General features: G+C 32.6%; 2 protein-coding genes across 6 annotated transcripts; both read left to right on the forward strand.

Annotated features, from left to right (window-relative positions):
- The first annotated feature begins 1,891 nt into the window (after positions 1-1,891).
- LOC108215118 (uncharacterized) lies at positions 1,892-8,535 on the forward strand. 3 transcript variants are annotated; one of them, XM_017387468.2, is made up of 11 exons: positions 1,892-2,342; positions 2,831-2,914; positions 3,059-3,199; positions 3,846-3,934; positions 4,608-4,696; positions 4,781-4,884; positions 4,963-5,062; positions 6,787-6,862; positions 6,969-7,083; positions 7,263-7,794; positions 8,144-8,535. In XM_017387468.2, exons 1-11 carry the CDS (start codon positions 2,087-2,089, stop codon positions 8,421-8,423), a joined length of 1,866 nt encoding a protein of 621 aa, XP_017242957.1. In that variant the 5' UTR covers positions 1,892-2,086; the 3' UTR covers positions 8,424-8,535. The 3 variants fall into 3 exon arrangements, with proteins under 3 accessions (XP_017242957.1, XP_017242958.1, XP_017242959.1); XM_017387470.2 differs by having other exon boundaries at positions 2,205-2,342; positions 2,783-2,914; XM_017387469.2 differs by lacking the exon at positions 2,831-2,914.
- A 2,393-nt stretch (positions 8,536-10,928) lies between these two features.
- LOC108215119 (uncharacterized) lies at positions 10,929-15,598 on the forward strand. 3 transcript variants are annotated; one of them, XM_017387472.2, is made up of 7 exons: positions 10,929-11,088; positions 11,334-12,126; positions 12,949-13,007; positions 13,293-13,421; positions 14,095-14,230; positions 14,888-15,229; positions 15,307-15,598. In XM_017387472.2, the coding sequence occupies exons 2-6, from the start codon at positions 11,422-11,424 to the stop codon at positions 15,206-15,208; spliced, it is 1,350 nt and encodes a 449-aa protein (XP_017242961.1). In that variant the 5' UTR covers positions 10,929-11,088; positions 11,334-11,421; the 3' UTR covers positions 15,209-15,229; positions 15,307-15,598. The 3 variants fall into 3 exon arrangements, with proteins under 3 accessions (XP_017242961.1, XP_017242960.1, XP_063946532.1); XM_017387471.2 differs by having other exon boundaries at positions 14,888-15,598; XM_064090462.1 differs by lacking the exon at positions 10,929-11,088 and having other exon boundaries at positions 11,118-12,126; positions 14,888-15,598.
- The last annotated feature ends 528 nt before the right edge of the window (positions 15,599-16,126 follow it).

Genomic DNA, 16,126 nt, shown 5'->3' on the forward strand with positions numbered 1-16,126 from the left:
TCGATTCCGAGTGCTTTGTGTTGAAGGAACTGGAAATGCTAGTAAACCACCTATGCCCACAGAGAATGATGAGTTTTCGGGATGGTCTAATGATAATGTTAATGAGTTTTAGTTTTCGTTGGGTATAATTTGTAGTCGTACAAATTTTTGGTTTGGTTATGTTTGTTCGGTATAGTACTCTTTCTATAGAACTAGAAGTCTACAACATATGGAGACCGTTAAACAGTTTTAAATAATAAAAACACTCATCTTATATTACAAGACAAAAATTTTATCATTATCCTTTTAAATATAATTTATAATTGAAATATGAACAATCTGATTTAAAATCAATTGAATAATAATCCTCACATATTAATAACAAAAAAAATTATAAATAGATAATAAATTGTAAAAGCTAAATTATCGTGAGAACGTACAATCTGTTGGATAATATAATTTAATTAGAATTCGACTCATTAATACTAAAATATTGATAAAATGATATTAAAATTTAAATAATAAATTACGAATTATAAGTCGCCCGTGCGAAGCACGGGTTAAAGGCTAGTATATATAATATACTCTCTGGATATTAATTTGTTATAAATTTGTTAATGGACTTTCATTTCAAGTATTATATTTGTCATTTGAAAGTCATAACATCTTTTTTTTTTCGCATTTTATATTGTTAGGATTCCAGATTTATTTCATGAAATGTTTATTAGTGGGATAATTATTATCTATTAGTGATTTGTTTTTGTATTTAAAATTTCAAATTAAGTAAATAGTTGTCCTTTAGCTTTGTTACATACTTATTTTATTTGAAATAAAAATATTAATTTAAGCACACATCATTCATGTATATCAATTTTTTAAAATAATTATTAATCAATATTATAAATCATAAGAAGAATTTTTTCAAAAGTATGGTTTAATGAAGTGATCAAATTATAAAGTGCTCAAAAAAAAAGTGCATATAAAGAAATATAAAGAAATGGTTAGAGTATTACACAAATAATTAAAATGTAAAATGAATATTCATTAACTACTAAAATTTGAATAAATTTAATATGTAGATAAAATTAAATTAATTATATATTTATGACTTTAGATTAGGATAATTGCAATATAATAATCATTCAATTAAAATTAGTTAGCTCAATTTAGGAACATGTTTGAATTTTTTTTCTTAAATAGGTAGTATTATTCTTATCTTAAATATTCCTCAAAAAATCCATCTCATCAGACAATTTTAATTCTATATATTTAATTTTAAATTTATTATTATAAAGTGATGGTTGAATTTTATCCGCATTTTGAATTTAATCATCATAATTTAAAATTATAAATGGTTGACCAAAACTCGTTATTGTTTTCTCAAAGAAATGACCAAGGACCCTTTGGTCCTATGCGCCTTTTTCATAAATTATGATCGCATTGTAAATTTGAATTTTTATCTATCAAAATGAAAAATTGAATAAATTTGACCACCGATTTATATATAATATTTTTAAATATCTCGATTCGTGAAGTGATATGGAGTTTAAATTAGAAATCAGGTTAACATGATATGGTTTAAGGTAGGGTATCTAAATGATATTGGTTGAGTGATCGAATCAATATATTTAATTTATAAAAAATTAAGTTATTAATTAATATTAATTAAGAATATTATTATCATCATATATTTTTATATTATTAATTATTCTTCTTTTAAATAGTAACCGGGTATCAAAAACTCGTTATTCAGGCTTTGGAGTATGTGTAAATTTTTTTAATCTTTTTATAATCAAAATATATTACTATGAATTTGTAATAGAAAAACCTCGATGTCTGATTCCATATTCTCGTTGTGATCCCAGGATGAGGTGAACCAAACACCCGTTAACATTATCCTAGTTTAAATTTTAATTAGGCATCACCAAATCAATTAAACTGAGATATGTTGGATTTATATCCGCTTTACTCCACGGGCTTAAATCCAAATTCCATACCTTGAAATCCAATGCGGGGAGTTTAACGATTCTGGACAGCAGACAGTCCCACGTAAAACATCCAACAACCTTGTTCTGTCCCTGTTCAGTAACCTCAAACCAACTGTATTATGACTTCTCTGTCTAGTCCCATCTCAATTCAGCTCGGACCAGCTTCCATCACATGTCCGAGACAACCGCCACATTTGCTACCAATCCACTCAGGCATCAGTAGTCGATTCCGAGTGCTCTGCATTCAAGGAACCGGAAATGCTAGTAAACCTAAACCACCTATGCCTACAGAAAATGATGAGTTTTCGGGATGGTCAAATGATAATGTTAATGGTGGGGAGTCTGCTGAGATGCAGGGGAAGAAGTGGAGAGGAGGTAAGGAAGTGTATATTTTTGTGCTTTGTTCAATTATGTGATTGTAGTAAGTATGCCTGTAATTCGAGCCTAGTTTTGGTTATCGACCTCAAATTCGAGTCAGTACAGTAGAGATTATAATTTATGCAGCCCAAATACTCGTATATTAAATGGACTAGATAATGTAATTGTAATTGTGGGTACAATTCGGAGCTCAAGTAAATATTATTAATGTCCTGTTTTAATACATGATAGATCTCAAGCAGAATAGAGTTAAAAATTAAACTAGTCCAAAACTCTTATCGACTCAAATTACCTTAAGACAAACTTGTTTGCTTTTATTGTTATATTGTCGAGTTCAAAAACCCTAGAATTGGGTGGGTGGACTGTATATAATTCATGCAGTTTGGAATCTGGGTGCTCTAGTAATAAGTATCAGTAATTTGATGCTTGTGGTGTAGGTAATTTCTCTTGGTAATAGTAACGCTCTTGAAGTAGTTTGTCATCAGGGATTGTGGGAGCTGGAGTAGCTGGAGTTATTCTAGTTGCTGGACTAACCTTCGCAGCATTGTCTATAAATAAGAGAATAACCAGTACGTACTTTAACATTTCTCTTTTAAGTGTGTTCTTTACGTTGTTGCAAGGGATCGCCTCAAGTGCTAGCAATTACCGTTTATATCCTTTCCTTTCTTCCCTTTGATTTCAGTTGTAAATGTTTCGATTGTCTTCTTTTACAGATCCAGAACTATATATGGAGCCTTTGACAACAGAGCAAGAACTAGCAGTTGACAAAGAAAATATGAATGATGCTGAGGAGGAGCTAAAGAATGAGGGGCAGAATGCAACACTGGACACTGATGCTCTCAGATTTGAAACAGGTGAATATTAAAATCCTTTTTAAGTATAAGAAAATTGAAGAAGAAATTTAATCTAGACTTGATCATGACAAAGATTTGGTCACCTCAACCATGTTGGTGAAATCATTAAAAATAGTTTCATCAAAGAAGATTTGCAAAATTGAAGTGCTGGTGATGAGGCCTAAATCTGAGGGTTCTAGTGGTTTTGTCGCACCCAACTCTGTCAAATCTGCGGCAAACTTAATGTAGAAATTCCCGAATCTACTGAAATAACGGAGACTTCTATTGATGCCTAACATCACAATTTGTTTTTTCAGATGCTTCCACTTTACATTAGTCCTTCATAGACCTTTTTAATATAAATGTTTTTGGTCAAACTAGAATCAGATTACTGGTTTAGAGCATAGGATGTTAAAGCCTGATGATATGGGAAATGTAGATTCACAAGTAAAAAGTGTTAATGTAATTAGAACAGTCCAATTCTCGACTAAGAAAACTCCGCTTTCCCCGGAAAATATTGTAAATGAAAGTGGACCATCTGGAATAACATTGGTATTATAGCATATTTTTTTTATACAAATAAGCCGAATAAATATATTTTTTATGAAGGTTTCTAGGAGACTATAATTTTCTGCTGGCAAGTCTGCTCCATCTGTAGTTTTTCCAGCTCCACAGGCATTTCAGGAAAAGGTTTTAGTCCCTGCAGTTGTTGATCAAATTCAAAGGCAGGCACTAGCAACTTTGCAAGTTTTGAAGGTAATTTCCTATAAATTTGCATTTAGTAAAAGCATTGCATATTGTACAAATAACTTATAACTAATGCATGTAGTTTGTGACCTTGTGATTATATAACATCATACATTTGTGTATAAATCTTTAAGTTGACAGGGACATAGTATCTTCTTATAAGAGCGACATCTAGGATAGTGGGTAAAGGTTTTAATTGTTAACTATTTGTTCCATGTTCTAGAGAGTTGGGTGGAAGGCATGAAATTCTAAATGGCTGTAGTAAATATATATTAATATGGAAAAATATTTAGAAGTGAACTCGATAAAAGCTTTTCTGTTTAGACTACATACTGTGGAGCTTTTATTAAAGTAAGTCTACGCTTAGTTTATTGCTCCCTTACCGTCCTAATTTTCTTATCATGTAATTTAACTAAATTTCCTTTCCAACGTACTAGCTTCTTTAACTAAAATATTCAGCTTATTCATAGCCCTGCCTTTCATGGTTTGAAAGGTAGTATAGTTTGTCCACTACATAAATGTATTTATCAATTGAATTAATATTTTTATCCTCTTTTTTATTTTCTTGCAGTAGTTTTAGTAGCTCGCATAGAACCATGAATTCATGTGAAATTATGGATTTTTTTTCTTTTTCATATTTGAGTCGAGTTTAAGTATTAATCTTCCAGAATATTCTTTTTAGGTCATTGAGGCTGATGCTAAACCTGGTGACTTGTGTACCCGTCGGGAATATGCTCGCTGGTTAGTTTCAGCCAGCAGCTCTTTATCTAGGTATGCATATGCACGAGCATGATAAAAGGTATGGGTAGCCCAACTTCATTTATCTGAAAATATGTTGTTTCTTGTTCCTTGTAGGAACACTGCCTCAAAAGTTTACCCTGCAATGTTTATAGAAAATATTACTGAGCTTGCATTTGATGATGTTACACCAGAAGACCCTGATTTTCCTTCCATTCAAGGTGATGATATTAAATGAGTTTGTCTTGTTCAATGCTATTTTTATGGGTTCCTGTCTTCAAGTTACTTGGACCCCTCAGGCTTGGCAGAAGCTGGGTTAATTTTTAGCAAGTTTTCAAGACGTGATATGCATTCTGTTTCTGAAATTGGAGAGACTTCCCTCTGCTTCTGTCCTGAAAGGTGAGTGACTAACTTGTTATATCATTCTTCTGTTTATACAAAGTTTATACGTAACGTAGTTTGCTTGATATCATTGCTTCTTTTATACCACCGGTCTGTAGTAAGCCAGAAGCTGTAGTTGTTCAGTTTTCTGTTGATTTATTGAGTGACACAGCTATATATTAAAGAAAAGTTTGGTTGCAAAATGGTACTAAGCCAAATTTTTATAAACATATGATTGTTGAATATATAAATTAATAATAAACAATGTTACAAATGAAATCTCGTTTAGCCTCTCGAGCCTCACAAGTCAAGAGCTCAGCTCGGTAAAATATTAAAACCACTTGGCTTGTTTATCATCTGGTCAAATTTGAAAGATTATTACAAGTTGTTTTCGAACTACTTAGTACTAGTTCGACTCATTTGCACCTAAACCCAACAATAATGTATGAGACACATAACTTTAGTGTTTGGGTTTACATTTTACAAGAAAGAGTTATTGTTGTGTCTGGTTTTTTGTTTCAGGTACACGACATGAGATTATCATTTCTAAGTTTTAGTTATTATTTATTTTCCTGAACAATTTCTGGGTTTGGCTGGACAAATCTATTTGATACTATGATTTTGGTTTGGCCGATATATTGATTTGGTTACTTTATATTATGGTTTCCTTGTTAATATCGTTTATTTTTGTAATTACTCACGGATGTGCTTTATTACTTTTGTTTATGCATGCTTCATTTTGGTAAATGTCTTATTAATTTTATGTGAATGTTTTCTGAATATTTTATATATTTATTTGTGGATATTAGGCTTTATTATTATCTGTAAACAATAGGTCCTGTTTCATTTTCTTTTAATCAAACTCTACCAGATACTTGTGTTTTTTGCCCTGTAAAAGCAATATTGTATTACTAAAAATAATATTATTATGAAATTATACTATTATATAATTTTATTTATGCATGTGAGTTGTGACACGAAAGCACGACACGAATTCGCATGGTACACAGACATGAATTTATTTAGAGTTGTGTTTAGGTTTGAACTTTTGGTACACAAAAGCATACGACATAAAATGAAACCTAGTTTCATCAAAATGTGTATGACAAACGAATTTAGAAATGTGCAAGAGAGGTTTGAAGAGCTTTCACATTAGTGAAAGGGGCCATAATAATTTTTCTGTTGAAGAATATAGTTCGATGCAAAATCGGGAAAATACTTGAAATAAGCAAAGATTCCGTGCTAGAGCCAATATAGTATATCCATGTATGAATTTCATTAATAGTGATTTTTGCAGCTAAAATCTCGAAATATGTAAATGTTGTTGATATGTACAGAGCTTTAAAAAGGTCCCCAAATCACCCAAATGCAAGTTACAATGAAGTTTTGTAATGTTGAATCTGATCATTAAGACGTGAATTTTTCCAGGAAACAAAATCCGGATTGGGAGAATTTACAACCTTATAAATTCTTTCAGGATACTAATTATAAAATACATAAATGAGACAATCCGTTCATATATTTTAATTATATGAGACAATAAGTTTATATATCTTAAAAAAACATCTCACATTTACCTTAAATCTAATAACCCTTTAGTCAGTGGTTTCTCACCTTCTCATTGTCTCTACACATATTTTTCCACTTGTATTCTTCCACTTACTTGTGGTGTTCAGACGAAGGCAGATGAAGAGTTAAATTGTTATTCCCTCTTCTTATAATTATAACATCTCCTTCTCCAGCCCCTTATCACGTCAGGACCTTGTGAGTTGGAAGAGATCTCTCGAGAAAAGACAACTTCCTGTTGCTGACAAGAAGGTAAATTAAATTCAATAATTCTATTACACATTCAATGGCATGTGTCTTTCATATTAAACTTGACTTATGTTAAAGTATGAGTTTAATACATCCTGTGGTTGAGCAGATCCTCCAACAAGTTTCCGGGTTTCTAGACATAGACAGGATCGACCAAAATGCATGCCCTGCACTGGTTGCTGATTTGTCAGCGGGAGAGCAGGGAATTGTAGCCCTTGCATTTGGTAAGCTAGATTCTTATCTGTCTGTTTCCAACTGAGTTTTATTTTTCCAATTTTATGAAATGCCCTGAGCAGGACTTATCATGTTAAGTGATCGGGTTCTCCTGAAATCTCAAGGCGATAGGGAAAGGACTTATCAGGATCTTATATTATATTCTAACAGTTGTGTTTATTTTTGACAGGTTACACAAGACGATTTCAGCCTAATAAAGCAGTTACAAAAGCTCAAGCTGCTATTGCCCTTGCTAATGGCGAGGCATCTAACATGATCAGTGAGAAAATTAGACGTATTAAGGCAGAGTCATTGACAGAAAAGGCTGTTGCAGCAGACAGTGCATTGGTAGATCAAGTGGAAAAGGATATTAATGCCAGTTTCGAAAAAGAGCTTCTACTTGAAAAGGAAAAGGTTGATGCTGTGGAGAAATTGGCTGAAGTTGCAACAGAAGAATTGGAGGGTATAAGAGCTGAGCAAGAGGAAAGGAACATTGCCTTGTTGAACAAACGTGCTGTCATTGATTTGGAAACGGAAATTCTGTCATGTTTAAGGCATGAGGTTGAAAAACAGTTGAACAGCCTGATGGGTGATCAAGTGGAAGTATCTTATGGAAAGAGAAGTCTAAGCAAGCTGCAGAAGGATGCAGAAATGCAAAATCAGGAAATTTCCAGGTTACAGCATGAACTAGAAGTGGAGCGAAAGGCTTTGTCTATGGCTAGGTATGCAGAAACCACAGGAAAAGCGATTAATTTTTTGAAATGCCATCCACAGTCACAAATTAAATACGCTCAAGTGTGGCAAAGACTAACTTTGAGTGCCGGCTTAATTCAAATTAACTGACCACTAATCTCAAAGCAATCGTAAATGTCTACATGAGTTGTTGAAATCATTTATGTCTCATCTTTCAGCAATTAGCCTATTGAGCTGTATACATGTTTCTTTTTATGCTTTTCTCACCTTAAATTTTAGGTACTTGTTAGCTTTAGTTTGTTGGAATTGTTTGCTCTAAATGGAGAATTTTGTCTGTTTGGCCAGCATATATTTACTAATGTGTAATGCATTATGCAGGGCTTGGGCTGAAGATGAACTGAAAGGAGCAAGAATGCAAGCTAAAGTGCTAGAAGACGTTAGAGCCCATTGGGAGAGGCGGGGCATAAAGGTTGTCGACGATGACCTCAAAGACGAGGTAAATGCAGCTGTGTCTTGGATCAATGCTGGAACTGAATCATCAGTTGAAGGAACTGTTAGCAGAGCCGAAACCGTGGTGGACAAGCTCAAGGCAATGGCATTTGATTTAAGAGGGAGATCCAAAGACGTAATTGACAAAATCGTACAGAAGATTTCTTGATATTAGTATGTGAAGAGGGGATAATGAGAACAAGTGGCAATGTTGCAAATCTAAAAGATGTGTTGTTTCTAAGTTGCAAGCTCTATAAGCGTGTCTTCATGTTGCCTTCTTATCGCTGAACCACATGTACTCTGTTAATATTCGGGTTAATTATCTAGTTGGTCACTGAAGTGGGCTTAATATATCAAATTGGTCACTGAATTCAAAACGGTATCAAGATGGTCACTGAAGTGGTCATAAATATCAAACACGTACTTTGAAATATAAGTTCAAGCAGTAAAAATATTATTTATTAAATTTTACACATTATTTTTGAATGTTACCAAAACCAAGTAAAAGGTTATGACTTCTAATATTTATGATAATATATTTAGATTTTATCAAGTTTATTTTTAATTAAAACAAAGAAAATAACTATATAATAAAATATGAATAATAAATAAACTTGCTAAAGTATAAATATATTATTTTAAATATTAGAAATCATAACCTTTTAGTTGGTTGTGATAACATTTAAAAATAATGTGTAAAACTTTATAAATAATATTTTTACTACTTGAACTCATATTTCAAGGTACTTATTTGATATTTATGGTGACTTTAGTGACCATCTTGATACCGTTTTGAGTTCAGTGACCAACTTGATACATTAAGCCCAGTTCAGTGACCAACTTGATAATTAACCCGTTAATATTCTAAAATTATACATGGTAAAAAGTTTGTTTAATTGATATTCCCGCCCTTTTTAGTGGTTACATTTATATTTATATTTTTGTTGGTCAAATTGACTAATTTTTTACCAAAGATTGTAACTCACTCTCTTTCATTATTTTAAAAAACTGAAAATTATATCTTAAAGTAGATTAAAAGTTAGGGTTTTATATCAAACTGACCATCCATTTCGTCAAAATTTCTCACTTGACCCACCCATATAATTTCGAACTCATTTAAGCCACTATAAAACAAATATATATCATTTTACCCACATCACTATTCATATTTCTTCACTTAATCATTTATCAAGAATCAACTGTTTGTTTTTTTACCACGATATAACTTCGAGTACTTTCATAATTGTCTCTAGTATTTATCAAAATAATTTGGGAATTTTTAAAACAACATAACTATTTAGTTTAAAAAAATATAAAGTTATAAATATATAGTTATATGATCATCCTAGCTGTGTTGTTTTAAAAATTCCCAAATTATTTTAATAAATACTAGAGACAATTATGAAAATATTCGAAGTGATTTTGTAGTAAAAAAACAAACGATTGATTTTTGATAAATGATTAAGTGAAGAAATATGAATATTGATGTGGGTAAAATGATATATATTTGGTTTATAGTGGCTTAAACGAGTCCGAAATTAAATGGGTGGGTCAAGTGAGAAATTTTGACGAAATGGATGGTCAGTTTGATATAAAACCCTTAAAAGTTATTTCTGGTGACATATTTTTTTTTTATTTTTTCACTTGATAAAATATTAATAAATTTCGATCAAATTTTGGTCAATTTGACTGGTACAAATTAGGTGACAGTTAAAAAAGGACGGATAAATTTACATTTTAAAGTAGATTAAAAGTTATTTCTGATGACATATTTTTTTTATTTTTTCACTTGATAAAATATTACTCCCTCCTTCCCATTTTAATTGTCCTGTTTTGACTTTCAATGGTCAAATTGACCAATTTTTGACCAAGCATGTAGAACAAAATTGTTATTTTTTTAAAAAAGTAAAAATTACGTTTTATAATATATTGTATGTACTTTATAATGATATAAATTTTTTTAGGTTTTAAAATTATACTAAGGGTGTAAACCTCCGTCAAAGTTTGGTCAATTTGACCATTCAAAAGTCAAACTGGACAATTAAAATGGGAAGGAGGGAGTAATAAATTTCAATCAAATTTTGGTCCTGCTCCAAATTAGGTGACAGCTAAAGACGGAGGAAACAGAAAGTAGCCCAACTCTCTCCCGTGACATTTCTATGAAATAAATTCTTCGAATTTTGATAATTTATCGACTGATTCAAGTGTAGTGTATTCAATAAAAACACGTGATACACTGTGACACCCAAATTCATAAATGCATGTAGCACATTCTACTTTACAAAGAAAAACAAAATCTAGTACAGGGAGTACAGAACTACAGATCATGATTTTCTGGCATTTGTTTCTATTTACTGTCAAATTTAAGACATCAATTTACTTACCAAAAAAAAATCACGCTAATAAATATTCTTTTCCAAAGAATTACACTACTATATATTAAATATATATAAGATTTTCGACAAAAACTAAAACCTAAAATAAATTTCAGCTTGTATAAAGTTTAATTGAAACCATAATATTAAAATAAAATAAAATCCTTAGGAAAAAAAAAAAATCCTTAGGAAATACTATTGATAATACACTCTGCCTCCGGGAGTTTCAAGAAAGATCCCACTGTTAGGAATGAAATAATATTGTAGCCTGGCGCAATGAATTTGATAATAGCATGTTGTGACCCCATCACTGCAGGCTGCAGCATTAAAATTAATTGCCGGAGATTTAATTAATTACTAGTAGTTACTATAATTATTTGAAGTCATACAACAACCAGTCCTACTACTTGAACACTAGTTTCTCATGATTAGTTAAGTTTGAAGTTGACTTGCAATCAGGTATATTCTAGCATCCCGCCTGGTTCTTTTACATTTTAATTCTTGATTGATTGTTTTTCATCATACCCATTAAGCATATATCCTAAAGATTCAGACTTTAATTTCACCTGCCTTTTGCATTTCATTTCTTGTGATTCTTGAATGGTTGTTTTTCATCATACCCATGTGGCAAAAACCCCAAAGAGTGAAACTTTAATTTGATTATTTAACTTACTTGGCATATATATGTTTATGTGTGTGTATAGGTCACCAATTTTGCTGGTGTTTGGGAGAGAACTAGAGCCCTTGTTCTTGATTGATCTGATTTTGATCAGAAAATTTTGTGAAGATTGAATGTCAATTATCTGTGGCCTCCCTCTGCTTGAATGTGTTTACTGTCTAGCATGTGCGCGCTGGGCATGGAAGCGCTGTCTTCACACAGCAGGCCATGATAGTCAGACTTGGGGTCTTGCCACTGCTCAAGAATTTGAACCTGTGCCTAGATTATGTCGGTACATACTAGCAGTCTATGAAGATGACCTTAGGAACCCTGTTTGGGAACCGCCAGGAGGATATGGGATTGACCCGGATCAGTTGATTCGGAAAAGAACTTATGACGATACCCGTGGTCGTGCACCGCCTTATATTTTGTATCTTGATCATGAGCATGATGATATAGTTGTTGCCATTAGGGGACTTAATCTGGCAAAAGAAAGTGATTATGCTGTACTACTTGATAATAAGTTGGGTCGGAGGCAATTTGATGGCGGGTATGTTCATAATGGACTGTTAAAAGCAGCTGGTTTAGTTTTGGATGCTGAGTGTGATGTTTTAAGGGAGTTGGTGAATAAGTACTCAAATTATACTTTGACTTTTACGGGACATTCGCTTGGCTCTGGTGTTGCAGCTTTATTGGCTATGGTGGTAGTACAAAATCTTGACAAATTGGGTAATATTTCTAGGAAAAGGGTTAGATGCTATGCCATTGCTCCCGCTCGTTGTATGTCGCTAAATTTGGCAGTGAGATATGCAGATGTTATCAATTCAGTTGTACTGCAGGCAAGTTTTTTTTCCTTTTTCAGACTCAATCTTGTTTACATCTGTTGATTATATATATAAACTCACAGTCTTATTTAATATGTTGCTTCTCCATAGTATTTTCTATGATTCAAACTATTAGCACACATATTTGTGCTTCAGTATTGTTATATTTTTATAGCTTTGGTTAAGAATCTTATTGCTGTGTGGCTTGTGCCGAGTAAATAAATAGTAGGGATCAGATTATGATAATAGAGCTAGTTGAAAAATGTTCTGTAAGCTTAAGTATATATAGTTTACTGAGCTACTTGTAAACTTTACTCATCTCATCGATGATGGTTGTTTTTGTTTGGTGGAGACGTGTTGTTAAAATTATTCTTGTTTAGAAGTCATACAATGTATCTAATAATGTGTATTGTAGCCATTTAGTTATGAAGTAATTACTTTGTTATCTATACTCGGCTGGAAGTGTCCAACACGGATACGTGTCCAAGTGCCGGACTCGGCAACATTTAAAAAATTCTACATATTTTGGGCTTAAAATAAGTATCCAAGTGTCCATACTCATGTCGGAATGTCGAGATTGCGACACCGGTACTTGAGGCAAATGAGGTCAGGGTAACATAGAGTAATTATCTCATGCCTTATATTTCTAGATTCAGAGACTTATTATTTGGCTATAAATGATTTTAGTACAATGATGTTTTATTTAAATAATTTGGCAGTATTTGGTGCTTAAAGTCTTTGCAAATAATAGAGCATTGTTGGATGGTTCCTGATTTAGCTGTAATAATAGGTTCCCATACAGCACTTTAATATCGGTTTATTTTCCTTTCCAAGCAGGATGACTTCTTGCCACGAACAGCCACCCCCTTGGAAGACATATTCAAGTCAATTTTCTGGTAAATTTAAATCAGAATTTATCAGTTTCTAGAACATCTTGCTGTTGCCATACTCTTGCACAGGCAAGATAATTTGTAATTTTTATGTACCAGCATTGCTAAGCTACTGAATTCAATAATTGTGGAAGATATGTTTAAAAAAGAACTTATACATGTGAAGTGTTTAATTAAAGTTGAGCATTTGCAAATGTCAGTTTTGTAAATTGACAAGATCATAGATGTTTCTATAGTTTATTCCTGAACTTCTTTAAAGTTTATGGTGAATCTTATCTTTCCTTTCAACAGTTTGCCATGCATACTGTGCCTAAGGTGCATGAGAGACACATGCGTATCAGAGGAGAAGATGATCAGAGATCCGAGGAGGCTGTATGCACCTGGTCGACTCTATCACATTGTCGAGAGGAAGCCCTTTAGGTACATTTAAGTGCAATAAGCATTACAGACCTATATTACACTAAATTAGTGTGCTGTTATAATCTGTTGGAAGAGAGACTAATTTTAGGTAGCAGATCCTTCATTTTGGCATTGCTCGGTATTGTTGAAAGTGTTCTTTCATAGCTCAAAATTATCTTATTTGTAATTAGATTTTGTTTCTATTAAAAAAGTGTGTGATTTCAATTTGAATAATCGACTCTTGGTTATGATGATGTGATTTCTTCAAGTATAAGATCTAATTTCTTTGTCATTCTATCTATCTGTAGAAGAAATCTATGCTTTGTGGTAGATATGGAAAAAATAATGACTTTTTTATCTAACCATTTAGAATCCAAGATCTTTTTGCCTAGAAAAAGGGTGCGAATGTCATTAAACGTATAGATAGAATATGTATGTCTGATGTGGTCATGTAATGAACAGAAAAGAACTAAGGAAGAAAAGGAGTTGGGAAGCAAGGAATTTTTTTTTTATTCTTTGTTTTCTTAAGAAAATTATGTGCGTGTGTGTGTTTTGATAAGTGGTTGATGATCTGGGGATGTTAACCAACACTGAAGAGTGAGAATATGTGATGGCATTGTAAGAGTGTCTCAAATTGTTATGATTATTGATCATACTGTAATCTGAATCTTCTATGCACATTTTATGTTTGTAGATGTGGACGGTTTCCCCCAGTTGTGAGGACAGCAGTACCTGTAGATGGAAGATTTGAACACATAGTCCTTTCCTGTAATGCTACTTCTGACCATGCTATTATTTGGATAGAGAGAGAAGCTAAAAGAGCTCTAGACGTGAGTTAGTGTACTTACTTTATTGTAGTGCCTGATCGGATGAAGACAAAGAATATTACCGTAGTTCGTTCTTTGTTGTTTCTGGGCTGAAAGCTAATACACATCCACACACATAATGTGTATTAGTTGAAAATTATGATTTTGATCTCAAGAGCGGAATACTGAGAAAGACCCCTGACGAATTATTCTTAAATGCAACTCTTGGGATATAGTATTTTGACAAATGAAATACTTTTTGGCAATAGAATTGATGTTTAGTGATAGAAACCTATCAGCGTTTCATATGAAAGTTCCTCCGGTAATTGGCTGCTTAACAATTTTGTAAAGCTTGTCGTCCGGGGGTATTTATGTCATGTTCTATAAAGCATAAATAAGAAAATTTTGTTATAGCAGCTGTTATCTACTTAACTTCCCCATGGATCAACCTTTTATTTAAGGTATATTTAGATAAATGATGCTGTACTGGTATAACTATGCTGGAGATCATATTTGTGAGAAACAAAATCAGCTTGTCATTTTGCAGCTAATATTGTGGCCTAATTTCTTTGTCTCTTTTATAACGTCATTTAAGTATTATGCTTGCACGTACATTGTTCAGTATCTGATTATCTGTATTGATGTATATCATCTTCTTATTTAATAACTCTCATTTTCCAGATAATGCTAGAGCAAGATCCTATTATGGAGATTCCAGCTACCCAAAAAATGGAGCGGCAGAAAACTTTGGCTAGAGAACATAGTGAGGAGTATAAGGCTGCACTGCGGAGAGCTGTTACATTGGCTGTTCCCCATGCCTTCTCACCATCCAGATATGGAACCTTCGAAGAACAAGAAGCCGGGGAGAATTCTAACATGTCAAGTGAGGATTCATCAAGTGGATCATCCCATAATAGCAGGCCAAGGGAAACCTGGGATGAGCTGATTGAGCATTTATTTGAAAAGAACGAGTCTGGTCACTTGGTACTTAAACAAGGCTAGATGTACATATCATGCCTTCTGGTAATAGTCATTCATTATTCATTTGTATGTAGCGTCTAAGCTAAGCTTCAAGGCTTCATGCATTTTCATGGTACCAGTGAAAAGGAGTACTTGCATTCATTTGCGTAGTTGTGCATGCTTGGGCGGCAGAATAAGCAACCTGTACAAGACGGAATGTCCTATGGTGGCGAAATGGCAATGCCAGTGAAATATGCAGATGCCAAGACAGGAAGATGGAAGTTTCAGAGTTGCCAGTCTTGGGTTCAATAAGTGCTTAGTAGTTCCATTCTGTTTACATGTAGAGTATAGTTTAATCTTTTTGACAATGTTTACTGTAAAAAATAGTTGCTTTCCCTTATTTGTCAAATTTCACTGCAATTTTTTAAATAACCAGATATATACAGGGGGAAAAAAAAAATATGCAAGTGGTTGAAAAGTTGAGGAACAATTTTTCTTCCAAGTGTATGGCATATATGTGAGGTCTACAACAACTTACTACTGAGAAGATCTCTTAAACTCAGTTAATATGAGGTTTGTATTTAACATGTGAGTGGTGTGTTTTCTCAGTCTTCCAGCTAATAAGTTACATTTTTCTCAAGTAATCCTTAATTTCAATTAAGTTGCACTTGTTCAAAAGACTTTTTTGTTCTGCAGATATTTCTATTTTAAAATTAAAACAAAGAATTTCTATTTTCTAATCAAGATTAAATTCAAGGTCAAAATAAAATGTACATGCTGAAATTTATTCAGCACTGTTTTGGTATAAAATTTAAAATATTTATTCATTCAGTAATTTTATTGAATGACATTGTTTTGATTTCAGAGCAATTTTCTTTAATTATCTTTGATGCAATTATTTTTTTAAAACAACTTCAATTAATTGACTTAACAAAAACACTTGAATTTCAAAAAAAAAAA

The sequence above is a fragment of the Daucus carota genome, chromosome 3 (genome assembly GCF_001625215.2).
Source record: "Daucus carota subsp. sativus chromosome 3, DH1 v3.0, whole genome shotgun sequence".
NCBI lineage: Eukaryota > Viridiplantae > Streptophyta > Magnoliopsida > Apiales > Apiaceae > Daucus > Daucus carota.

What these genes read in the sequence shown, in the direction of transcription:
- LOC108215118 (XM_017387468.2), top strand. Translation starts at nt 2,087, where the DNA reads ATGACTTCTCTGTCTAGTCCCATCTCAATTCAGCTCGGACCAGCTTCC. An exon ending in GGGGAAGAAGTGGAGAGGAG is followed by an intron (nt 2,343 to 2,830) that starts GTAAGGAAGTGT and finishes GTTTGTCATCAG; the next exon opens with GGATTGTGGGAGCTGGAGTA. An exon ending in TGATTTTCCTTCCATTCAAG is followed by an intron (nt 4,885 to 4,962) that starts GTGATGATATTA and finishes TGGACCCCTCAG; the next exon opens with GCTTGGCAGAAGCTGGGTTA.
- LOC108215119 (XM_017387471.2), top strand. Translation starts at nt 11,422, where the DNA reads ATGTCAATTATCTGTGGCCTCCCTCTGCTTGAATGTGTTTACTGTCTA. An exon ending in ATATTCAAGTCAATTTTCTG is followed by an intron (nt 13,008 to 13,292) that starts GTAAATTTAAAT and finishes TCCTTTCAACAG; the next exon opens with TTTGCCATGCATACTGTGCC. An exon ending in GTCGAGAGGAAGCCCTTTAG is followed by an intron (nt 13,422 to 14,094) that starts GTACATTTAAGT and finishes TTATGTTTGTAG; the next exon opens with ATGTGGACGGTTTCCCCCAG.